Source organism: Phaenicophaeus curvirostris, chromosome 3, assembly GCF_032191515.1.
Source record: "Phaenicophaeus curvirostris isolate KB17595 chromosome 3, BPBGC_Pcur_1.0, whole genome shotgun sequence".
In the NCBI taxonomy this organism is placed as follows: Eukaryota; Metazoa; Chordata; class Aves; order Cuculiformes; family Cuculidae; genus Phaenicophaeus; species Phaenicophaeus curvirostris.
The window spans coordinates 16,021,668-16,048,000 of NC_091394.1; the positions used below are offsets into that span (position 1 = coordinate 16,021,668).

Consider the following 26,333-nt stretch of genomic DNA (forward strand, 5'->3'; position numbering starts at 1 on the left):
CTGACATTTATAAGACATCTCCTTCTCTAATCCTTCTGTAAAGCACGCTTTGGTGAAATTCATAGGTGTTAACTTGTCCTCAACTAAGGCAACAAAATTCTAGCTAAAGGCAATCACATGTGGCAGCCTGGGAGAATGTGAAAAGAGTGTGCACCCACAAAGATTAGTGTGTTGGAGAAGAGGAGGACTATCTTGAGGTTTAACAGGGCAATCAAAGAAGCTCCTCACATATAGGAGCAACAAAGCTGGTGAAAGATCTGGAGAAGAAGTCTTATGAGGAGCAGCTGAGGGAACTGGGATTGTTTAATCTGGAGAAAAGGACATTGAAGGGAGACCTTATCACTCTCTACAACTCCCTGGAAGGAGGCTGTAGTGAGGTGGGTTTTGGTGTCTTCTCCCACATAACAAGGAATAGCATGAGAGGAAATGGCCTCAAGTTGTGCCAAGCAAGGGGAGGTTTAGACTGGGTATTAGAAAACATTTATTTACCAAAAGAGTGGTAAAGCATTGGAATGCACTGATAAAGGAAGTGATGGGGTCTCCTTCCCTGGAGGTGTTCAAAAAGTGTGGCACTTCAGGACATAGTTTAGTAGGCACGGTAGTGTTGGGCTGACAGTTGGACTCAATAATATTAGAAGCCTTTTCCAACCTCAATGATTCTATAATTTATGATTCTATATGGGAGAGACAGACAGGTTTTTACATGAAGCCATGCTGTAATGGATGGAAGTTGTCCTTACCCTGCTGCAAACCTGGCAGTTACTGTGGAGATCCCTAGGCAAAGCAAAGGGCTTAACAAATGCAGATATATGAGCAAAGCAAAGCTACACACTTAAGTTGATCAGTTACGTATAAATGATGTGAACCATAGTTAGAGGAGGGGGAATCTTAAGTCTGCCCAATCACAGTAAAGCTACTGCTTGGGAGCAATGATGCATTCTTGGGTCTGCGGTAGGAGGTTGACAACGGTGCATCTAGGCTCACCATACAGTCAGCGTGGTGTGTGCTGAGGGCACAGGAACAGTCAGGGAGACAAACTGTTTTGAATATTGCCTCAGAGAATCTAAATTTGCCTTGCCCTGAATGCAAAGTTAGCCTCTGCAAAGCTTCCCCTGTTCATGCTTCAGTTCAGTGAGCTGCTTACATCTTTGATTTTGTCTCTGAAGTGGCACAGAGATACCATGGCTCAGGATCAGGCTCTCACAGACCCATCCACATGGGCACATAGCGTGCTCTGCCTTCATTGTCAGAGAGAAAGATGCAGGGACTTTTACCAGGGACTGTTTAGCTACCATGATGATGATGATGCCTTCAGCAATATTGTACACAAGTGTCCATAGTTCCTCAGCTGTCAAAGGGTAAGTAGATCTAAAATTAGAACAAGCAGCTGCGTTTAAGTTTGAAGAGGTGCCTATGTGTGCTGTGTCAGTCCCCTCTTTCAAGAAGAGGTCAGAGGATGAAATAGAGAGGAACGCAGCCATTTCAGGACTTGAGAGGGAAAGCTTTATGACAATTTTGTTATCTCGCCTACTCAGAAAACAAATTGCAGAGCAGTGTCCTCTGTACCTCCCTCACTGGACAGGAGAGAAAACCCCAAGGGAGAATGAAAGTTGATTTTAGACTAAAGAAGATCAAACGTAGTCATTATGTTACCAGTGTTAAGGTAGATGATCTCTCTTGGGACTGTGCAAAGAAGGTAATCCTGAGGTAGTCTGCTTTAGATCTGCTAATCCTGAATGCTCAGTTATTTTTCTAGAAGCACTCATCTAAGGCTATTGAAGTTTTTTCTTTTCAGGTTGCAGAAATATTGCCAGCAGGTTTTGCAATGTAAACTGCTGTTTACCTGATTACAGCATGCTCAGCAGTCCAGTGAAAGGAAATCCTGATCTACATCTTCTGGGGAAGAGGTATTTTGTTCTATATCAATCCTAAAGAAATTCTTTGAATGTGTACATACCAGATATCTCCTAAGGAGAAAAATGTCAGCATAAAATTAAGTCTTAATTCTTTCCTACCGTGTATTGCAGCAAATGCTTTGCTACAGGGACCTGGAGTCCCTCTCAGGCAATCAATCCTCTGTGCTGAAATGGTGAGAAACCCCAAATGATGCTGGGGGACTCTCAAATACTCAGACACGCGAATCATTCTGAAAGTCTGCAAACTCAGCTCAGTCGACATTTTTAAGACTTCTTGTCTTTCCTCACTACCTCGGCCATTTTGCATGCCTGCTGTTTCCTTCCTTTAGCCTCAGGAAACGCAAGCCCTCTTCCCTTCCCTGAACAAAATTCAACCTTAATCATATCAGTGCTATGAAAAGTAATACCAAATTGCAAAGTTGTATACTGTTTCCTTGGGTCTTTGAACACAGTGCTATGAGAAAACACTAGAATACATTAGCTTTCTACAACAGCTGGCTCAAAAAAGAGGGGGTGATAATTAAAAAAACCCAACTCAGTTTCTCAGAAAGATGTGGGGAAAAATATGACAGAAGTTAGGACTAAAGAATTTTCTATATGTAAAAGATATTATATCAAGAACGGTATCCTAGCTGAACTTCCCAGCCCTATTCTGCAAGCACACTTCAGCTGTGATTTGAAACTGCTGAATTTAGGAGTCCTTATTCCTGTCCTGAAGGGTATCTCCAAAATCAGAAGGGAACTGTGCCACAGAAGGGAACTCCAAGCTGTGGTTTAGTTGGGTTTCTGGTGCAGATATCATCATGCCTCCAGAGACGAAAGGCCAATATAGCAATTCACTCAGGCACAGCTTCCTCAAACTGTGAACAGATCTTAAAGCTTAAGGCTGGTGAACGTAAAAATGCGTTTTAAGATTATTTTACTGCTTTCTTAAATGAGTAATCTGACATTTGAAACTTGCTGGAAACACAGTCAAGATCACAGTCTTCAAAGTCACAATCACTATGCTGAGTATTGCTATCTTATATCAAAATGCAACCGTTTTCTTAAAATGGACAGATCAACAAAGCATCCAAGCCAGCACATTGCTGACAGAGCCTCAAGAGAAAAGGCTTTCAAAATAATAGTTGATTTCAATCATCTCCAATAGCATCACTTTAGACTAAATTGTCATAAGTAGCTCAAAACTGACTATTATGAACAGAAGAAACTTAGACCACAGAAATTACAGAATCACAGAATCACAGAATAACCAGGTTGGAAGAGACCCACCGGATCACCGAGTCCAACCGTTCCTAGCAAACACTAAACCATATCCCTCAGCACCTCGTCCACCCGTGCCTTAAACACCTCCAGGGAAGGTGACTCAACCACCTCCCTGGGCAGCCTGTTCCAGTGCCCAATGACCCTTTCTGTAAAGAATTTTTTCCTAACGTCTAGCCTAAACCTCCCCTGGCGGAGCTTGAGGCCATTCCCTCTTGTCCTGTCCCCTGTCACTTGGGAGAAGAGGCCAGCACCCTCCTCTCTACAATGTCCTTTCAGGTAGTTGTAGAGAGCAATGAGGTCTCCCCTCAGCCTCCTCTTCTCCAGGCTAAACAACCCCAGCTCTCTCAGCCGCTCCTCATAAGGCCTGTTCTCCAGCCCTTTCACCAGCTTTGTTGCTCTTCTCTGGACTCTCTCCAGAGCCTCAACATCCTTCTTGTGGTGAGGGGCCCAGAACTGAACACAGTATTCGAGGAGCGGTCTCACCAGTGCCGAGTACAGAGGGAGGATAACCTCCCTGGACCTGCTGGTCACGCCGTTTCTGATACAAGCCAATATGCCATTGGCCTTCTTGGCCACCTGGGCACACTGCTGGCTCATGTTCAGTCACTGTCAACCAACACGCCCAGGTCCCTCTCCTCCAGGCAGCTTTCTAGACAGACTTCTCCTAGTCTGTAGCACTGCATAGGGTTGTTGTGCCCCAAGTGCAGGACCCGGCATTTGGCCTTGTTAAACCTCATGCCATTGGACTCTGCCCAGCAGTCCAGCCTGTTCAGATCCCTTTGCAGAGCCTCCCGACCCTCCAGCAGATCGACACTTCCACCCAGCTTAGTGTCGTCCGCAAACTTGCTAAGGGTGCAAATTCTTCCATCAAGGCCTTAATTTCTGGCCAATTTACAGTACAGAATAGTCTAATATGGTTTAACCACCATACAAATAGTGCTTGAAATTCTCTAAACTCTTCCACTCATTTCAATATTCCTACCAGTTATTTTAATGTTTGTCCATCAACAAAAGATACTTACATAAGCAACTAATGTTTTGGGACTCTCTGACTTCAGATGCTAACGAAACTATACTATCAGAAAACAGATCATCCTGGAAAACATTTGTCACTGAGAAATCAGGCCACCGTCTCAAGCTCCATATCTGAATTCTGGGCATCCACTAACCTCTGAAAATCAGGACCACCCTCTGTTTAGCATGCATATGCAGGCAGGCATTTGTTAGCAGCTCACAAGATCTATTTGACATACCCTGTAAGCTGATCAGTGCAGAAGTAGTTAATAAAAAGGACATATATTGGCATATTCTGATTTCAAAGCTCAGAGCTGGTTCAGGCATTGCTTCCCAATCTGCAGCCCTTGTTCCACCACAGCACCCCACAGGCTGCAAACAACTGTGTGGCACCGGAGAGCAACTCCAAAGTATCTAAATGATTTGGGACCTTGATTTTGGGCCTCCTTGACTTTTAGTGGTATTCAGATTTTTAAGACAACCTGAGCTTCTCATGGGGTATGAAGAAGCAGCAAGTCCACACTAAGAATGCTGTTGAACTTGAGTTCGATCACAGCCATAGCTGAGAGATCTTACAGCTTCCCCCTTGTCCCACTTAACAGGAAACCTCTATCTACTGTTCCTCTAACTCCTTCCACAAACACACAGAACAGTCTGGACATAATACCCATTTCCTCTCAACCCATGGTTGTTTATCTCCTTAGCATCTATCATAGCCTAGATGTTTGGAGCAAGTCCTACACCAGTTGCTATGATGTAAATTTTAATCAACCAAGTCAAAAGGCTTGGAAAAGAGAAGAAAACCTGTAATTAATGCATGCCCTGGGAAGTAATTGGAGCAAGGTTCATGGGAGTGAGCTTGTCCACTTGCATAACATCTCAAGAAAGCTACAGCACCCCCTCATTTTCATCTACAGCATCTTCCAAAGGTTTACTTTACACACAGATGTAGGCACTAAGATTTTTTCCCTTAGGTTTTATTGTTTTTTTCTTTTTTCTGTTGTTGACAGGACAATGTTATGAGCTGTGCACAATACAGGCCTAGAGATCTCAACTTCCAAGTTTCTATAGGCAAGCTCAGAAACACATCAATGCTATATCTCCTCTGTGGAAGCAGTGTTGTGGGAGACCCTTAGAATGGTATAGACTGCCATCTCTCCTTTACATTCAAGGACATGGTGATGATTCAGTTCAGGATTATCTTGAACTGTGTGTAAAGCCAAGTTCCTAGGCTGGAAACCTTGTGACTTTGTCACCTCTCTTCTTTATTTATAAATCTCTCCCTTCTTCCTCTCACCTTCCCCCTACCCCGTGCCATCCCCCCAACTCCTGCCTCTCCACCCTGACCTGCTTCTGCGTGCTCCTGGAGGTGAAACTGAAGAGCTGCAATTGTGACACTGCAGTTCATGTGTCATATTGTAACTGGGTTTCCACATCCTCCTCACTCTGTTGTAAAAGCACTCGAAGAGGAAGAAAGGCAAATAATGAAATATAGGAAAGCAGGAAAAGAGGAAGCAACCGAGAGACAGCAGCCCAACTGAAATGGTAAGAATTATGGAGAAGTGACAGAAAGGGAAGCACAGACCAGGAATTATACTCCGTGGCTTCGCAAAAAAAAAAATAATTAAAACAAACAAAAAAAATATAGGCTTAGCCTTTTCTGTCCCTGCAGCAATATTTCAGATTACTGTTCCTCTCTGACTTGACCTGTATTCCCCTTCCTACCTACTTTAAACCAGTTACCAAACTGCATTGCTCTGTGGGCAGCTGGACTTCACCAAACCTGAACCAACCACCACCTCCCTCCTTATCTTCAGAGCTACTGAGAGGAGGGACTCCTCATATCACTGTCACAAAGAAAAGAGACAAATCAAACATGAAGAAAAGACCTCAAAATGCTTAGCCTCAGGGTGGGAAGACACGATTAGGCAATGATCTTATTTGCTGAAGGCAGCCACAGAGGACAGAGTGATGGAAGAGTACAGAAGGAAATTGGCTAAAGCAGAGTAGCGATTGCCTAACTGGGCAATCCTGCCCGGCTGCCAGCGGATGGAGCAGACAGCTTAGGAAGTCCTTCCACTGAGATCATGTACTGTTGTATCCTGCTTGTTCAGAATGAAACTTGGCCAGAGCAGAAAGTGTTTGCAATTCACAAGAAGAATTTTCTCTTCTCCATTTGCAGGCAAAGAGATACGAAGCAGAATACGAATCTCTTCAGGAATACAACAGGACCCAGCTTTTTATGCTCTCCCATTTCTCAGGGCTTTTTCAAAAACGAATTTGTCTCATAAAGGGCTGCGTACAAAGTAAAAACTTGAGAAATTACACCCTATAAATATCACAACACTAATAGTTATGCAGCCCTTTTCAATCTTTATCTTATCCAGCAGCTAACTGAATTTTGTAGGTTCTCAGGAAGATAGTGGTGAAATCCTGCACATAAATGAAGACAAGAGTATTACACAAAGGTGTACTGTAGTATAATTATTTGTTCCTTGCTGCATGAGAGATACTCTGCTGGAAGAGCTCATTCCAATCCATTTATGGCTATTCCCCTACAAAGCAGGATTTCAGGAGATGATAAGAAATGGGTATCAGTGAGGCTCCACTTTCTTTGAAACACTGTGGCACAGAGAATATCAACAGGCTCAGATACTTTCCCTACCATTTATCTGTTAATTAGGAAGTGTCTTCTGGGCCACTTGATCAGTGTTTGGTTCTTCACCTAAAGCTAATGTATTCTGGGATGTGTGGGACAGAGAGATGATTTTGCCTGAGTAGGAAGCAGTCAGACATTTCCTCTTGAAACAGCAAGAGTCTCTTTGGTGTTTCGACTGTTGGAGACCTGCACTTTGTGTCCCATCCTGCAGCTCTGCCTTCTCTTCATTTCCTTACAGATATAGCACCAACACCTCTAGTTCACAGTGGCATAGTTTATATACTGCACTATTTTTCTGCAGATGTTAGGGTGGCAAGCTGTGCAATACTCACATACGCTTATGTGAGAGGGACCATGAACATGTGAACGTTTTGCCTTTACTTGTCATGTCCTACCTGTTACACAGAAGGGCTGGTGTATATTTTGGGCTTAAGGGGCACAGCCTGCCTTTTTCTGGCTTTACTAGTTCTGATCTGGTTTTAACTTCAGAGAAGCCTCTCTTGACATAGTTCAGCATTTCCAAAGACAAAAAACAGTCATGCAGCTGTTCAAAACACTATGCTATGTCAAGTCAAATGAGTACTGTCAGTGAAAACTTAGCTATGGATGTTTTCCACAGCAAATGGATGCATTTTTTTCTGTTTGATTTTGGATGAGAAATGTCAGGCAAAAGAGGGAGAAAGATCATAATTTTTCTGCCAAGACAGTTACAGTGTTACTTACTGTTAAACCAGGACAGCTGGAAACAGCTCAGCATTAACCTCTACAGCAATCCTAGCCATAAGGAAAGCCATGGGTAGTTTGCTTGGTTAAGGAGCGCTACCACAAGGGGATTTTTATGCTGATGTAAACTTGGAAAAAAGGACAACATTAAATAGCATCAGAAATGGGCAGTACTTTGTCCAGAACTATTCTTAGTTTTTCACCAATTATAAATAGTACTTATCTTTTAATAACTGTCTTCCCCAAAAACAGTAGCCCTCTGCCACAGTCTACAGAGAATTTGATAACAGAATTGTATGGCCTTAAAGATGGACAGGCCACTGGATGAAGACTGAGGAAATCTACCTCTAATTCCTAGCTCAGCCACAGACTTCCTGTGTGGCCATGGGAAAGACGCTTAATCCATCATGTGCCTTTACTTCCCTATCTGCACATTTTTCAATTCTTTTTTCATGGGATAAGACTTCTTTTACTTAATAGTGAAACTCAAAAGCTGTGTTGCTATCTAAATGGCTACGTGCCTCTCTAGTGTCCTAACACATGAGGCTGAAGTCTGACCATGCACTGGTCACTCTCCTGGTACGTGTCCCACAGAAGGAGAATTGGGAATGTGGGGCAGGCAACAGTTGTAGCTCAAAAGGCTGCATCACTTACATACCTGTGAAAATGCTACCCATAATCTATGATGTGCTTTCCAGAATTATACAAAGGTAGAATTATTGTCCAGCCTAATAAACCTTGGTTACACCCATAAAATACTGGCTGTGAAATGCTTGGAGCCCTCAGCCAGCTCTCCCTTATCTGGGATTGCTCAGGGTCAAAAAGTAGGCTTTTTCTTCCTCAGACTAATGATGCAGAAACAGGAAAGGAATTATATTTTTCCTCAGCTGGCCTTTTCCCATGCTACCACTCTGTTTCAAGAGAGATGTAAAAATCCTAAAGGCAACTACCTCAAGAAAGAAAAGAATAAGCAGTTTAAAATATCCAAACCAGGTTTGAATTTCCCTCCACACTGCAGCCAGCAGGGCAGAAGTTATCAGTGTTTTGAGAAAGGAAACAAGAGAGGGGATTAGCTTGTACATTTTTTTTGTAGGAAATGACTAAATACTGAAAACTGTGTCATCTCCCTAACAGCTTTTTGCGCTACTCATACATATTCAGTTGTGAAGTGTGAGATCTCACTCCAAAAAAAAATTGCTAGAGATTTTTTTTCTGTAATGCAAAAGACCTTCAGAAACAATTGAGTAAAAAGGAAAGCCTGGAAAAGAGTATGTATTTGACACCCTGAAATTTGGGCTTATACCCCAACTTTATCCTCAGCTGCCCATTCTCCCAGGGCCAGACTCACTCATCGCTCTGTCATGTTGGCACGAAACTCTAATCATTGCACTGGCATGACATGGGTCTCCTGGCCCTCCCCTTTTTCCAGAAGTCCAAGTGATAAAGTGAATTGCTCCTCTGTACTAAGATATAGACCACTTAGAAGTCAGAAAAGTAATTATTTCCTGATTCCCAAAATTTTCTAACCAATATTTGTTTTATTCCCGCATATGCCATCACTAAATCGTTGATTTATTTATATTTACTTGTTTTATATTTTTTTGATCTTCTTTTCTTTTTAAGCTAAAGAGACAAACTGTTTAAAACAAAGCTGAGTACTTTGAACCAAACCAATCCTACTGTATCTTAAAAAAAACCATGCATGACTATTCTGTTGCAGCTATTAGAAAAACAAATTAGCCTTCTGGTCTCCAAAATACTATTTATGGTTTAGATTCCATAGCACAATTGATCACATCTCATTGTGCCCTACCTCACACTTACCTAGGCTAGGACCTGTAAGAACTTATGTAATAAATCATGTATATATAGCCTTAATTAGATTGTAAGCTCTTTGGGGTGTGCTGGTGGTGTTTGTGTAGCGTCTAGAGCAACAGAGTTCTGTTCCTTTTCATGGAACCTTGTGCCACAACACAAAATCATAGATAAAACCAACAAAACATTCTGCTTCCCAGTCTTACATAAACAGTGCTAGAGAGACAAGAGCTAATACGGGCGGAGGACATGCAATTATATGCAACTAGAACAAGATCTGTGCTGTGAAAACTGGTGCCAGGCATTCAGAGAGTGATCAAAACTTGACCTTTTATAAGGGCTGATGATCCGTTCAGACTATCAGCCCTGGCATTTCCTGCCCTCTCAGCATTTATGGAATATTTGAAAGTGTCTAGCAGGCAAAGTTTCTGTGAAACTTCCTCTCTGCTCCTAGCTGTGTGTCCTAGACAGTGCAACTGCCCTTTATTGGGAGGAATCCTTTTGTCACTTTTTAAAGCATCTGCTCAGTTTATGTTTAACATTGCAAAGCAACAGACATTGCGTTGTATTTTTACCAGACACAAAGGATTCTAAGCACAGAAACATCCATATGTGTGTCCTAATGTGCTGTTACACACTAGGAAAACTTCTTCTTCCCTATGACCTATCAAGCTGCAACTCCTTGTTGTTACCAAGCCAGAGAGTGTGCATTAGTTCTACTCAATCCAGTATTCATAATGCACCTAAATTTCATACTAACACCTAGACAGTGTAGCCAAACTAAGAGTGAGGCAAATGGAAAGTGTGAAAAATATTCCCCAGTAAAATGCAAAGCAGCTCTTCAGAATTTGCTGTTTCTTATTAGCTATGGTAAACCTTAATATCTATGTTGTTGCTGCTGTGGAGTATAGTGTGAGATCAAGAAAGGAAATGAAATCCTGCTAACTCCACTACCTAGCAACACATACATTTGAAAATACGTGAACTGTTGGGTTATGCAGACAGAAACAGATCACAGTCAGGCAAGTTTGTCAGAGGCTGCAGCAAGTGTGCAGAATTGGTCTTCAGAAAATTAACCTGTACCTGGTAAACTGGTCAGCAACCAGAGACAAAAATATGGGACTGATGAATGATGCTTTGTTCATATGGAGGAGAGCATCTCAAGGAAAGTTGCTTCTGTCTGGTCCCCCACAGAAAGACAAAATCATGCTTGGCTGCATATTTCTGAGCACACAAGGCATTCAAATCCAGTGATCCCATTATCCTGCTGGCAGGCCTTTGGACTCTTGGAAACTGTTAGACAACTCAATTGTTACTTGCATCAGAGGAGTACTGAGAGCCCTCCTTGCCACCAGGATACATGACACATGGCTTATCCATGGCTTTAAATTCCTTTACCTCAAAGGCAACATATAGTCCCAGTGAAACTGATATGAGTTACAGGCTCACACCTTTGGGGTAGTGTTTTTCTCGAGTGTTCATAGAAGAGAACGTTAAAAGTTTCATTTTCTGTTGTCATCTTTTTTATCAAATGAATGTGCAGTGGCTCTCAGTGGTGCAGGACTGTGGCATTCTGCGGCAAACCTTCCCAGCAGGTCTTGTGAAATCTGTTTGTGCTGATGCAAATGTGCTATTTGCTAGAGCTCCCCATTGCTATCTGATGAACTCCCATCCTATGCCTGAATGTGAAAAACACAACCCGCAGCCCAGAATGTGTGGATCACTGTGTTCTCAGGAAGTATGCAACTAACATAACTCTTTGTGCTCTGTCTCACTGAGAGGAAAAAAAAAAAAAGAGGGGTGAAAAAAACCACCATTGCACCGAAAACACCAGTCCTCACACGGGAAAGCTGGGGACTGCCTTCTATCAGCTATCCTGGCCTTTGTGAGGGGGTATATTTTGCACTCAGATGTAGCTCCTTGAGACACGCATATTGAGTTTTCCTGAATATCACTGTTGGTTTCCAGCATGGGAGAGAAGAAGGATCTGTCACCACATCTGTTACAGTGGTTCTTTTAATTGTGCTTTTGTATACATTAGCTCAGTTAGCTCCTGAAACATCTCTAAGAAAGTTACTGAGTTAGGCATGCATAAGCTTTTAGTGGAAAGTTGTATCTCAAATGCGAGAGACGAGATATTATACTTGTCTTTCATATTAGATTATTTCAACACACTAGCCAACTCTCCCTCTGCTGTGAGGAGCAGATGTCCCCAAAGCTTCACTGTGCAATTCTAAATTTGGTATGGGACTGTAAAAGAATCTTCTAGAGACAACATTTCATCAACATATCCCTAACTCTCCATACAGTCCTTACCTGAATAAGACTAAGAAAATAAGAGAAATAAACTTTAAAACGTGTGAAGGAATAGCACTTATGAACCATCAGGCAGGATTCCAAGACCTGTGGACCTCTTCACTGCTGAGCCAGCAGTGGCAGGCAGGAGAGCCTCTCCAGTGCCTTGCCTCAAGTGAGGAACACCAGTGGGAAGGATAGAGAGGGGGAGTGTGTCTTTTTGTCCTTTACCCAGCTCCCCCTGTCTTTGTGACCCCATCTGCTTTCACAGCCACCTCAGCTCAGCAGCTCTACCCAGACTGCAAAAGCCACAACGGGTACAAGTGGGTCTTCCTCAGCTGCTACCCACTTCCCAAATGGAATTTACACTTAGGTTTCTTACAGGGATACAGACAGATTTGCAGGAACTAACCTTTTCCTCTTTTAGGCTTGTGTTTGTTTTGCACAGTATATGTTTGAGAGGTCTTTTGTTTCCTCCTTGAAAAGAATGAAAAGCTCAGCTTTCAAGATAAATGCTTTCTTTTGCATAAGTGTGTTGGGTTTTAGTTTTTTTTACAGGCATACATACAGAGGAATTTGACTTTGCAGGCATCTGATTATATGCTTGCTGACTGATATGTCTTTGTATGTACATGAGTGTATGCATGTACATTTACACATTTAAAATAGAGAAAATTGAATAAATGGCTCCTGTTGGCTGGAATATACATTGCCATTTCAAAGGGAGTATTACAATGGTGAAATGAATTAGAAAATGTTTTAGATATGAAAAATATTTTTGCATTGTCTTCTTAATACTAAGGGATAAATCATGCATTGTATAAATCAGTCTGTTTCATGGCCCATGGGGAAAACCTTATTAGCAATGGCTATGTTGTACACAAAGAAACAATATCAGACTTCTCTAGTCTGTTTTGAAAGGGGGAAAAAAGTCCCAGTTAACACCACAACAAGCCCACTTTTACCAGGATACCAATTTTACTAGGATCTACTAGAAATGTGGTGGTAAAATTAAACAACGGCATTGCTACATGAGAGGTAATGACTCATTGTCATTATTCCTTCCTCATGTTTTACATGTGTTGGGATCCAAAGCCACTGAAGTATTTTGCTAGCACAATTACCATTTCTCATTTTTGTTTCTACTTGCCATTATGTGGACAAATGGGCAGGAAGTTCAACCCCTCCCCAGAAAAGCCTAGTTCCCATTTGACATCTAAATAAATTCTTGTAGGTCCACACCTGCAGCAGACAAAGTCCCAGTGACCACACCGGCCATCAGGGCTTCCCCACCTCCAATTCAATATCCAGAGACAGGAGGTGCTAGTTACAAATTATTTGGATTTTAGGATGAAAAAGGATGAACCTTAACTCAGAAAGGAAGATGCTCTGTCAGTATTGAAGGGATGTTCTCACCTTTTTCTTCATATCTTCAGCTGGTGGAAACCGGGAGTGCTCTGCTCAGGAGAGACAGAGACATTCATAGCCTGGATGGTGAACACAGACAGCTGGGGGTTGGGGTAGGGATGGATCATGGACAACTCAACACTTCCCTCAGCCACACAGATGTTTCTTTCCCTTTGCAAATCTGAGTACAAGAACCAAGCAGTGGGTCTTAATCACCCCACGAAAAGAAAATAAGATTTTCACAGTGAGCTCTATGTGCACATGTATTGTTCTTCCCTGAAAATAAATTCTCACATGAAAAGACCCTGAAAGATATCTCCACAACCCAGAAGCAGCAGGAGGGGTGCAGAAACAGCAGTTTTCCCTTGCTGGCAGCCACCATTTCAATGCTAATGAAACCATCCTACTTCAACACCAACCACTGCCACCACTTCCGAGCATTGCAACACATTCACAGCAGGAAAAAACAGGCTCAATAATTCAGTCCATATAACACTGAGGTCCACAGTACTGTGAATGAGAAGGGATGTATCTCTCTGCAGAAAACCCCTAAGCTGCCATTAAAAATCAGAACACAAAGCTCTTAGCTTAGGCAAAAACCAAAACACAAAAACCACCAAAGATTTGGGAAGTTCAAATCCATAGTGGGGATGTTGGCTGGTCTCAGCTTCTTACAAATGATGAAATATGGAGAATGAATATTTCCTCTTCTATTAATTGCAACACAAGCTAAAAGTGCCACCAGCTTTAGTTAAAACCCAACTTTCCTTTGCATTAAACTTTTTTGTTACTTTACTTAATCAACAAGGAGGGCAAAATCACGTGCAGATACTCTCTTTTATGTGAAGGAATTAGCAATTCCTTTTAAAGGTCTCATTTTTTTTTACTAGATCAGGGATCAAGTGTGTTCTTGCATTGTTCCATAAAATAATCTAGAAGTTACTGAAAACTCTGGTAAGAGCCACTTCCTCAGATGTAACATTTCCAGGGTAAAAAAAATGGGCTTATGTGAAAGTTCTCCTCACCCTTCAGTTTCTTCTCTTCTTTTTTTTATTTCTCTTTAAACTCTGGTATGTGGCTTGGAAGACTGGAACTCAATTAAATCTGTCACATTTCTCCACTTTTACATTTATTGCACTTCTCAAATGAGATAATTTTGGACTTACATCAAAGGAATGGGAGCTACTTACTTCCGAAAAATCCCACTTGGTGCCTGTGGTGTTGTGGCTGATGGTGGAATGATGGATTAGATATCTTCTTGGGATATCTTCATATACCTGTATCTTAGACACCTAAATGCTTCTGGGAAACATGCCCCTAAACTGCAATAGACAGAAGAACTAGCACTATTCCTAACTTCAAAATGTGTAAAAACCAAAGAGAAAGAAGCACACATCAAATGGGTTTCTTCACTAGGAATTAGGTTCCCTACACGTGCACCTTTATAACACAGAATTCACTTACTGGGGCAGGAGGGAAGAAAAGTGCCTCACATTGCAGGCTGCAGGTCCAACCTGCTTTGGGGCTGCTTCTCTGCTAGCTCACTTGTTCAGGGAGGCAGGTAGATGAGGCAGGAGAGAGATTCCAACAAGCTGTCTCTGGAGGCCAAAATCCTGGGGTGCTGGCTGCTCCAACATCACAAGTTAACAGCTTGTTGTGGTCACACTTCTTCACGATAAATGAAATGCTAAGGATGAGCCTGTGCTGGCTGCTATGGCATACCTGCCTACTGCATGTAGGTCAAAGCTTTTTCCAGAGAGACCATTTTTTGGGGGCTTCAGGAATACCCACAGTGAGCTCAATGAGAAAAGTTCGGGGACAAATCTCTGTCTTGCTGTATTTAGTTGCGTTTGCTCCTGGATTTAGGACTAGAGCTCTATCCCCTGCTCTTTACTATAAAGGGCTTGTTCTACATTGGAGAAAGCTTTGGTGGGACAGCCATTCTGTAAAACCTTCCCTGCAAACCTCTAACGTGAGGATGCAGCCATTGTAGTACTGTGTTTGTACATTTTGCTCTGGGACAGAGGTTGCACGTGAGGGAAGAGCATCACTGCAGGCCCTCTGCACCCAGAAGCTGCCTCCTCCCAGGAAGCACCATAGCAGGAATTGAAATTACTGAAATGTGAGGAGAGGCTGAATAAGATTAAAACAGCAGCTTGTTCTGAAAGGATGCCTCTGTAGAAGCAGGTGGTTGCTATACTGCACCTCAGTCCAGTGGTTAGGTTTTTCACTTGGGGCGCACTCCTGGAGTACTCAGTCTGAATGAGAACTTGTTTGAGGGAAAAAGCAAGCCTGCAGCAAAGAACAAGCAAGAAATAATACAGAATAGAGGGACAGCTGGCGTTTGGATGCCCATACAACCTTTAAATGCAGAACAATTCCCTTAAAATAAACTGAGGTTTTGCAAGCTGCACTTATAGAGGTCCTCCCCAGCTTAAAATATGCCCCCCTTCCAGTCAGAGCCCTTTATTTCAGAGTTGTGCTACAGCCACGGCTAAGATCCTGTTAGATAATTTTAACTCCCAAGCTAGAATGAGGTTTATCTCTGAGGCACATCTCTTCTACTCAGATAAAGACAACTTCCTCTAACTGTAGATTAGATCAGCAGGCTCAGTACCCGTACCTAAAAGCCACACAGCTAAACACACTGCATCTCTCCAGTTCAAACAACACTCGCCACATTATCAAGGCTGAAGAATCAAAACTTAGACAGCTCCTAGGCTTTCCCTGCCTTTTGCACTGATGTTCCCATCTGAAAACATCTGCCACAGCTCCAAAGGCTATCCAGCTTTGAAGAAACAAGGGGAAAAACCAGCTTCACCACCCACTGCAATGTCAAGTTGCCACATAGTGGCAATAGAAACTCCACTTCTACCAAATGGTCCAGGAGTGGAAAAACTCCTTGTAAAACTAAATATAAATCACTGGAAAAGTATGATTGTCTTTTATGATCAATTCTGCTCTCAAGGATTTGATTTTATCACATGCTCTGGTTGCATCAGAGGACAAATTATTATGTGCCTGCTTACACAGTGCCTCTGCCTTGGCTTTGCACAGGCTGAGTTAAGCTCCAGACAAGCTCAGCCTCCTTCTGAGAAACAACCTGCAAGCTGGTTATGAAAATGTTCACCCTCCATTACTTGCGCAAAGTATTTTTAAATTTGATAAAGGAATTTGCTTTTAGTAAGACGGCCATGTGCTGTTGGCCTTGTGAAAATCGGTGCACATTTTGTTAAATCATTACATTGAGCAGAACCTGTCTCTGGCATTCTGACTAATTCCTCAGCTTCTCAGAGGCCTCATATACCTGGGACTTCTGCACCTCAGTCTAGCAGTGTTTCACACTGTGCATGTGCAAAACATACCTTTGCAGGCTGGTATATACCACATATCCTAAGTAGCATATATAAGGTCATTAATGAAATCACATGCCTTCTCCCAATAAACCACCCCCATCCTCCTCCATAGAAATGCCTAGAAGAGATTTGCATACAAAATGAAAATATTCCTGACAAAAATATCTTCTGTGTTCCCCTTAAAAACAGTTAAGTCATACTGGCAGGGTCTCAAGGTATGCAATACCAGTCCATACTGGGGAGTGGTACTTTGGGGCTAGAAACAGGGGCTTCAGACCAAACAATAGGGGAGATTTCCAACTTCCCTGCTTTTAAAAGTTCCTAAAGTATTTTAGTTACAAGTTTTTCAATCCCTTCAGAAGCCCCCTCAGCTAGACCTTCAACCACTCTTTCACAGTGGAGGCTTAAAGACAATTATTAAATCTCCTCAAACCATATTGAACAAAATTTTCTGTAGGACTATACCAGGTGAACAGCAATTACCAGCAATTAGTTAAAAAGGTCCATCAGCTCCTACACAGTTTCACATCTTCAAGCAACAGAGATGTCCATCTGTAAGCTGAGCAAGTAAAACACATTACATGGCTCTCCTGGTTACTTTAGTTCTTTGAATGATTATGTCTCCACATGCTCACATGAAGCACGTGCATTTAATTACTCATACACAACACACTGCCTTCACATCCACTGAACAGGAGGAGCAGGCAAAGGCTGTTTTACTCTGGCAGTCTTTTTCCTCAGCCCTTTTCTTTGCCTTTCAGAAGTACCCAGGCAGCAGTGAGTTGGACCTGTCTCAAGCAACAGGATTGATTTTGCAAGTTGGGGTGGGGCACTTCCCCTTTTGGCTTTTCTCCCTTCTCCTCTCTGTCTGCAGCCGTTCCACACTTTTACTCTGCCTCCACCCAGCTATGTGCGAGTTGCAGCAGATTGATGTAATGGCAAGCTGTTGTGGTTGGGCTGGTGGCCCCTCAGCAATGCTTGCGTCCATGCTCTCTGAAGGTTGAGGTCCTTTTAAGGAAATAAAGCACTGAAGTGGCTCAGAGTGAGGATGCTTGCCTTTAACAGTAACTAGCCACTGGTGCAGGTTACCACCTCTGACTGCTCATGGCTGGGAGGGAAAAATCAAGGATGTGAGGGCAATGCCAGGTTCCGAGTGATGCCCAGCACCAAAGCTCTGCGGCTACACAGGCTTCTGCTTCTATAACTGGGTTGTGGCAGGGAGGTAACAGTCACTTGAAATTTCCTACTGGAGGAGAAAGGTGCGAAAAAGCTCTTTCCTTTTAAAGTATATTCCCATATTAGTGTCCTTTATACTAAACAAATAAAGGGTTTCTAACTTCATACAAATCTCATCTGCCTTTTGTTAATGTCTAGGATCACCTCTGGGCATTTTCTGTCCGTTGTCCAACGGCTTCAACCTAATTTTGTGAAACGAATTCTCCTTATCTCTTCCTCTCAGAAAGAATGTCTGTACACACTATATATTCCAGGTCCAGATAGTAATAGGTGACTATGTCGGTGGTCACTTTTTTTCAGTGAGAAACCCTCAGCTTCTATGTTGGAAACCGAAATGATTGTCTTCAGTATCAGACAGCTGCCTGTGCAGAAATGGGGAGCCCACAGCCTCTTTCTGAGGCCAGTAACACTGAGATGGCTTTTTGTCTTTTATTTATCAATGGCCAGCTATGGCATTGGCAGTTATGGGTAAAGGAAAGGCACTGCTTGCCTTTCTAGGCAACTCCTACCACTGCAGCAAATGGCTTTTTTCTACATGAGGTAGGGTCTGACCTACATCTCACGGAATCATTGGCTTCCCGCAGGTGAGTTGATCTAGGATACAGTCCCAGAGCAGAAATAGACCTAAATTTCAACCATCTACCACACACAGGATGTTCAATACTGATTATCCACAAAAAGGTACATGCAATATTTAACATGAAACTTGAACAGAGTAAGATTCAGTAAGAATCAGCAGATATATCAAATCAGCTCCTGTGTTATAGGTTAGCACAGGAAATTGGGCTACCTATGCAAACTAGGATGTAAAGCACTAATCCTCAATAGAATGAAATTTCAGTGGGATGTGTATTTCAAAATAACTTAGATCAAATTTTCAAAAGGATATTTAGGAGAGATGGTAAGACAGAGTGTAGTGCCTTAAAGACTTGTGGAAATCTCACTTTTTGCATTCCTTTTTATTTCTTTTTTTTTGCTTGTTCCCTGTGTTTTCTAGAAAAACTAAATGTAGAGCAGGCGGATGAGCAGAGTAAAAGAATAAAATAATAAAAGTCTTAGGTGCAAGATCAGCCTAAAAAGGAAAGGACATGAAAGGTAGAAGACCTAGTGGATAGAGCAGAAGAAATGAAGTTTGGAGAAGGAAGCTGCTCAATACATAGTGACATTCTGGAAGTTACAACATTAAAAACACAGCAAGCCCATCAAGGAAATGAAGACGTAGCAGTAACCAGAACACACATTTTAATATGTTTCTACTTTGTTTTGCTGCTTGGTGTTATTAATAGAAACTGTTGATGACTTTACTTCCACAAATGGCCTTTTCACACTCACATATTTTTGCATTGGTCAGAAAAAACCCATGTCTATGTCTTGGATGCCTCTGCCTGGGGATGTAAGTGAAAGCACAAATTTAGTGAACCACTGGATACTTCCTGTCCAAAATTTGCACCCGCTGTAATAATTTTAAGTGAGACACTCAAAAAATGAAGGCGTCCAATAAAATTTGGCAAGTGAATTGAATAGTTTAACTTTTGGAGTCTACGACACTTTTACTTAGAGCAGGAGAGATGTTTCAAATGGTTCTATCAGGTCTACAGCACTGCATTCAAGTCTCAGTCTAGGGTTGGAAGAAGCAAGAAAGGATATATTTGAAAGCACGTGAAGGAGCTAGAGCCTATCTTTCATATCTAAAAAATAGCTTATTTCCCCTAATACTTGACCTTTAAAATGCTAAATTGATGAAAAAGGTAATTAAACGTTTGACTCTGGAGTTAAAGGTTTCATGAAGTGTTACTACAAATCTGAGTAAGCAAACGGTCATTTGAACATTTCTACCTCACAGGCTGATTAAAATTGATGACAGAGTTCTCACCCAATCTTAGTAACATAAGGTAAATACTTACTTTTTTCATAAATCAGTGAGTATTTACAATAGTCTCCCACCTATCCATTGTTCTTCAAACTACTTTTTCAGGTCATCCTTTTCTACCTAATTTTGGTGATAAACAGAGGTGAGAAATAGATCCTGAGAGTTAGAGATGACAGTGTTGCACTGAACACTGTCTCTGCTGCCATGCCACTGCCTACATAGAAAGGCTCCATTTATATTTGGATCGTGCATTCAGAATCTTCTTGTAAAAAAAGAATTAATTTTTTCAGTATGCTTTTTTCAAGAAGGTAGTTAAGGGCTAGAAAAAGGAGAGGCTGACAAGGTAGAAGTGCCACACACACACAAAAAGACATACATTGCAAGTGCTGGAGTTCCTACAGTTAAAATCATCCATAAAACAGATCACCATGAATTTTCATTGTTTCTGTAGACAATGGTAAATGTCTCACTACAAGAAATGACCCTTCAAAACCAAAGAGTTATGGATAGAGAAAGCGGCTGTTGAAAAAATTTTGAAGTTGGGACATGGGAAATCTAATCTGTTGCTAAGGGTGCAAAGTGAAACTATTGAACACATGGAACTTATCATATTTAGGACACTAAAAAGAACATTTTTTCTTTCTTTTTTTTTACAGTAACTTCAAATATGTGTTTATATTGGTATGTAATTGAACTATTCTGAGAATTGTTACATCACTAGCAAATATAAATTTCATCTTTGCAGGTTCTGTATGGTATTTGCAAGATAAAGTAAATTCAGTGTAATCAAAATTCCTGTTTGTTTGGGTTTGGATAGGGGATTTTTTAAAAATAATAATTATTTTTTTAAATCAAGGCTTAAATATTTTCTAGAGTTTATTTACTGTGGGGACAGGAGGTTTAACTCATTTTACTGATACACAAGCATTATAGGCAAGATTTTATGCAAAGATCTTTGGACTGAGAAACTAAGAACTAGGTAAATTATCAGATTATTAAAAAGCATTTTTAAAAATCTATTTGTTAATAAGGTGTGTCAGTATGCATGCAGGACCTGATCTTAATGCTCACACTTTTGGTAAGAGTGGATCAAGTGTTAAGTAAAGTGAATGCACATAAGATGCTGTGTTCTCTACTAGTTAGTGGTGGAATTTGGGGATAGGGTCTATTCCTAATGCTGACAGACACCATCCTGCTGTATCACCTTCTGTGCCTCCTTTTCCATCTACCATCCTTTCTTGGACTTCCTTAAACAATAAACATTCAAAGGCACTTGCAGTCTTTCTGTAACCATTCTTCCACCCTGACCCTTATTCTTGCAGTAGGAAGGAAACAATAAGGGGAAACACTTTTATTTGTGGATAAGCCAAACATATGTTGGCAGTCATTCCTCTCCTGAAATATTTTTATCATGCAGGGCATTGATCACAGCATTCTGGGAGTCACTGTGCTTTTTGGGCAATAATTTATTTTAATCCAACAGACTTTATCAATTGTGGCCTTTTACCTGGACTTAAAAATTCATGTGATTTCTGGATTCCTCCCAGGTAAAAAAAATCAAGTGTAAATGAAGATCAGGTATTGGAATCTGAAATATATGAATATTATATGTGTTCTAATATGGCATTTCTGGAGAAATATGAATAGCAGATTCCATTCAAATGAATAACAAAAATAATAATAAAAATACCTGAGAGTCTACTGAATTTTTATCAAATACGAGTTCAGACAATTTTGACCTGGAATCATGTATTTAATTCCATTTCCTATGCAGAATGAAAAATATCTTTCATGAGGAAAATTTTATGTAATCATTCATAATTTAGAAATAAGATAAATAAAAGGATCTTTATAACGTCTCTGTGGATGAAAAGGCTTGCTGTCCTTCAAAATGCCTTTCCCAAAGAAAAGGTTTCACAAAACCTGTTAAGCATCTGAGTAATTGTGTGCTGAACAAGATGAAAAGGCACAGGGCCTGCTTATGTATCAGCTTGCTATATTGTCCTTTAACATTATTTGTATTACTAATATTTTATATCAGATTGGACTAGACATCTTACCCAAGACTCTCTCATTCTTAGCACTCTGTTGTCCTCCAGTACTAGTTGAAAGGTCCTCTGGCACAGGCATAGGTTCATCTGCATCATCTGGAACATCACTAATTGGAGGACTTTCCTTTCCTAGTAGTGAAGAAAGTAGCACCAGTGAGTCATGAGAGTAGCCTCATTTTCAAATAATAACATAAAAGGAACCACAAACCAAATAAAACTTAACAAACAACATAGACACTGTTAAAGGAATGATATTCTCATTACCAAAAATTGCTGTCCTGCAGAGAAAGCTTTTTTTTGAGTACCAGGGAATTATATTTATGAAAAGAATGCAAGACCAACATCTCCCCTAAATTTACTCAAGTCTGGATACACAGTTATCAGTCTTACCTGTTTGGATATTTGTAAGACACACAGATATTTTTCAGCTGCTATGCTCTGAAGACTCAGTTTAGTCAACATAGACTGACAGGTTACAAAGGTTATCAAATGTTCATCTTTAGTAAAAACTCTTCTTTCTTACAGAAATGCTCTGAGAGCATATCTGGATTTGCTTCAATGACATAGTGAAGTCTAACTCCTGAGTATTCTGGGGCTCTAACGGAACTACCCTCCAAAAGATACTTTATCTCCTACTAAAAATTCAACTACATCTTTGACAAGGTTCACTAATACCCACAGATCAAGGTTTGGCTGGTCCTTGTGCCTACGAGTGTAGCTCCTGGGACTTCCTAAAACATGTACAATTACTAGAGGTCAGTCAAAACGTGAATTCTAGATTTTTATGGTCTCCTATTTGTAAAAAGGAAACAAATCCCAGTATCTTGTGTACAGAAGGTTTTGCAGAAGAAAACAGCCTGGTGATTTAGCATGGTCTAAGTATTATTGAACTAAGTTTTAGTGCGGAATGCAATATACTAAGGAAAACGACTCTCAAAACATTGTGCTTCTAGAAATGGTGAGGTTTCTTGGTTTAGCTCTCAGTCACAGGGCACATGTCCTGCCTGCAGTACTATCCCCATTTTACAGAGCTTCTTTTAGAATGACTTCACACATCTCTAACAAAAGCACGCCTTGGAAACAATTACGAAAATGATTATCTAAATGATTACTTTCATTGACTGTTACTAAAAGGCTGGTCTGTGCAATAATAGCAAAGAATGGAATAGGCCCAGGGCAGGATTTGAACTTGATAGTGTTCACATAAGACCTTTGTGTCCAAAATGGAGATGTTACCAGTTTACACCGATGCAATCTATTAGACATCCTGTGGCAATTAGCTCGCCAGCATGGGCAGTAATTTCATGGCACAAAGTCCTAGGAAATTAGTGGTTTTTTCTAATGAGAATTCCCGCATTAACACACAAGCATTAATTAATTTTGAAATCACTTCTCAGAAAATGAAAAATTAAAACAAATATAGCTCACTTAAGTGACAACAGTCTGGTGATTCCAGTCATGGATTTGACCTGAATGAAGAAAATGTTTTCCTCCCAACCTCCTGGATGGAGCAAAGCATTGTTCTTTCTGATCTATACTGATCAGAAATGACAGGTAGGTTTAAGTCATCTTCCAAATTAGCTGGCTAGGGTTGTTTGCACATATCTGGGTTTAAATGAACAAAACAAATGGATGGCTGCATTTTCTAATGATGCGTCTATCAGACTGTGGAATAATCTCTGAAGAGGAGTGGTGGGAGCAGTGTCAGGTGAACCATTTAAAACTGCATCCAGAGGACTCAAGGGTAACAAAAGAACACAACTGGCAGAGGGACTGACTAGATGATTTCATAAGGTCACTTCTATCTCCATCTTCTGCGGGATGTTCTTAAATGAGCAAAACCACACCCACTGAAAGTGAGTGCAAGAGTGAAGGGGAATTACATAAATGGAAAAGAAGGATTACCAATTTTACAGCAGAGAATATTAAAAGCTGGAAGTAAGTTCATGAAAATAGTTTTTGCTATTCACTCTTTAGCTCCTTATTTAGTTATTCGTGTAGGTTTCTGCATTATTTTTATGAGATGTAAATAACTTAAGGAACTGCCAGCAAGGATCCAAAGCAAGTCCCATCCTGTCAAGCTGAGGTATCTCTTATAGATAGGATGGAAGGGTGAGGAGAGACAGCTGAAACATTACAGATTTTTCAACACTCCTTCCCCCAAACAAAGACAACCCCCAAACCCCAGAAGTTTAATCACAGAGCAAGATTCAGTCTGTTCAGAATCAGCTCCCTTGACACTACATGTATGTTAAGCAAATTTGTTAAAACATAATAATTATCAAAAACCACTTGCATCTTCCAAGGTTCAAATTGTGCTTCCAGTTACAGCAATGAAGTTGATGTTTTGGCTTAGTCTAGGTTCAGAAGAACAGTTATCCTTAAAATCTGAAGTTTTTTTGTGGCTACAAACCGATATAAACACAGCATATCAGACCTATGAGGTAACAAGTAGCAAACAAAATCAAAGCTTTCTTAGTGTGTAGTTAGGCATCCTATAATAAGCAGGCTAAGTGGGATGCTTTGAAGGTAAGTCAAAACAGTCTTTTGGAATAGAAACTTGTTATGAGATCAGTACTTTGCAGTTTATGGTGAATTGTTTGGTTCACTAAACAGGTATCAGTCTTCTAATTGTTAAATTAATAGCTTTTTGCCCAGATGGTATGAAACAGACTAGCTTCATGGACTTTGTGGGGCAGAAGCCAGAGATCTGGTACGCTCCCCTCTTTGCAGGAATCTGCAGTTAAGAAAACTTGGTAAACTTGGCTTTAATTACTCATTTCATATGATTTGATTTCTTCCTGTTACTCACAATCAAGAAATCCATACACGCAAAAAGGCAGGGTAAAAGTACTGGATTTAAAGTAGGTATATTTGTTGAGCTCTGTGTCTTCGGTTCAAGAGCATGATATTTGTATTTCATGCCTTAACTACATTTAAATTGTTACCTTATTATAAGTTCACTACTGCATGGTAATCTTACAGATTTGCAATCTTACTAACATCCTTTTGCCAATGAATTTAGAAATGGAAAGAGAATGGGGAAAAGGAGGGAACAGTTTCTCATTTGATTGCTAACAGATATGTCCAGAACAATAACTGGTCAAAGGGATGGAGCTAAGGGGCTAAAACAATCCCACTTAGTGAAAAGTATTGGAATAAATTATTAAAGTGTCACATGCCAGAGCAAAGTGCCATAGATCCATTCCATTCCTATTTTCTATTTTTGCTCAAAAGTAAGAACTGAAGCATAAACAATGCAATCTAAACTTGGGGCAGGGCAATTTCGTTTGTTTTGGTTTTTTTAATTTTTATAGAATCACCTGGCATATCAAGTGAAAAAGACCTGTAGAGTTCTGTTTCTGGATCTGCCACTGATTCATGGTGCTAAATACTGTCATTTCTGTATGAAAATTATCAGAGAAGTGCCTAACCTATCAACAATGTATGTCAAGACCCGCAACTTCTCTCTAATGGAGTTTCCTCATTTCTGTCCTAGGAATATAGTTAAAGACATGTGAAAGGGTAGAAAGTGCCCGGCCCAGTAAGATTTTATGCATCCTTTATTCCTACCGAAGTCCTTTCAGCTCCATTCAGTTCTGAGAGCTATTCAGTTCATGCCATGAAGGTGGTGCTGGAGCTGCAACTGTCAGAAAGAAAGTCAGGGCAGGATTTCTTGAAGAAATCTCATTCTCTTATTTTTTCAGAAATTAATACTGGGTATATTTAATAACTATGGAAATACTAGAATTACTGGAGAAGTTATGCAAGAAGAGCAACATAAACATTTTTCTGGATGAGAGCCACAACACAATTCACATCCCTTTTTCACTAGTGGAACTTCAAACCTCCAGTGATTAAAAGACAGTTGTTCTGGGACAGGAGCCAGACTTTCAGGTGTGAGATACCAAGATATGATCATTTCCACCTTCCCAGGACCTAGCAAGAACTTCAAATGCAAACTCTTCTTCCTGCATTTGCAGAGCACGTCACAGCCTGGTTGGTACTAGGGGGATCTTTTTATGTTAGATATGGAAACATTTGTACTGTTTTTTTTCACCTTCCTTAACTGTTAGGCCTAGAACTGAGAAAAAAAAAAAAAGGCAGGAAAAATACTGCTTGTTAAGTGAGATATTATCTGTGTTTTCTGACTGTCGTGTATGGGTGCCGGATACTGTTTGGTTAAATGTATGTCAGCTCTCTCCTCATTTCAGAACTGCAACTGCTTGCCTCATGAAACATCGTTTTCAGGAGAAAAATAAAAAGTGTGAACTCTGAGCTGGTCACACAGTATTTCAGTTTCTCTAGGAACCAGACATACCTGGATTCCCAGAAGTGGGAAAGACTGTGTGTACACAGGGTTTGGCTCGCTCACACTAGTTTTGTACTTTCTTGGCCTGGCTCGTCCATGCCACACCTGAGTCACTGCAGCTGAATAAAGCACCTAAAGCTGCAAAGCACTGCTTTTGAGCTCAGAACATTGTTTCTAGAGACTTGATTTATTTATGGGTAAGATAATAAAACAATCAAAACTGAAGAACACGCCCAAAAACTAATTTTATGTTTTAATTGTATTTTTTTTTAAACACAACCAAGTTTGCCAGTGAACCAAGTCACCAAATTCTATATGCTCAGAGAATAAGCTACAGCTGATGAGCATTACTCCCAGACCAGGAGAAATAAATAAAAGTGTTTTTCACCTGACAATACAATCTCACACTCCTG

At 40.7% G+C, this 26,333-nt stretch overlaps 1 protein-coding gene across 14 annotated transcripts in view; it reads right to left on the reverse strand.

Moving 5' to 3' along the window:
• IKZF1 (IKAROS family zinc finger 1) overlaps window positions 1-26,333 on the reverse strand; it is a 66,553-nt gene that overhangs the window by 24,649 nt on the left and 15,571 nt on the right. For 13 of the 14 annotated variants that reach the window (XM_069853442.1, XM_069853437.1, XM_069853440.1 and 10 more), the window contains one exon: window positions 21,618-21,737. In XM_069853442.1, the coding sequence (XP_069709543.1) occupies window positions 21,618-21,737 (120 nt within the window). Of the gene's footprint in view, window positions 1-21,617; window positions 21,738-25,181; window positions 25,255-26,333 lie in introns of all 14 variants that reach the window. The other variant, XM_069853446.1, reaches the window with a different exon arrangement.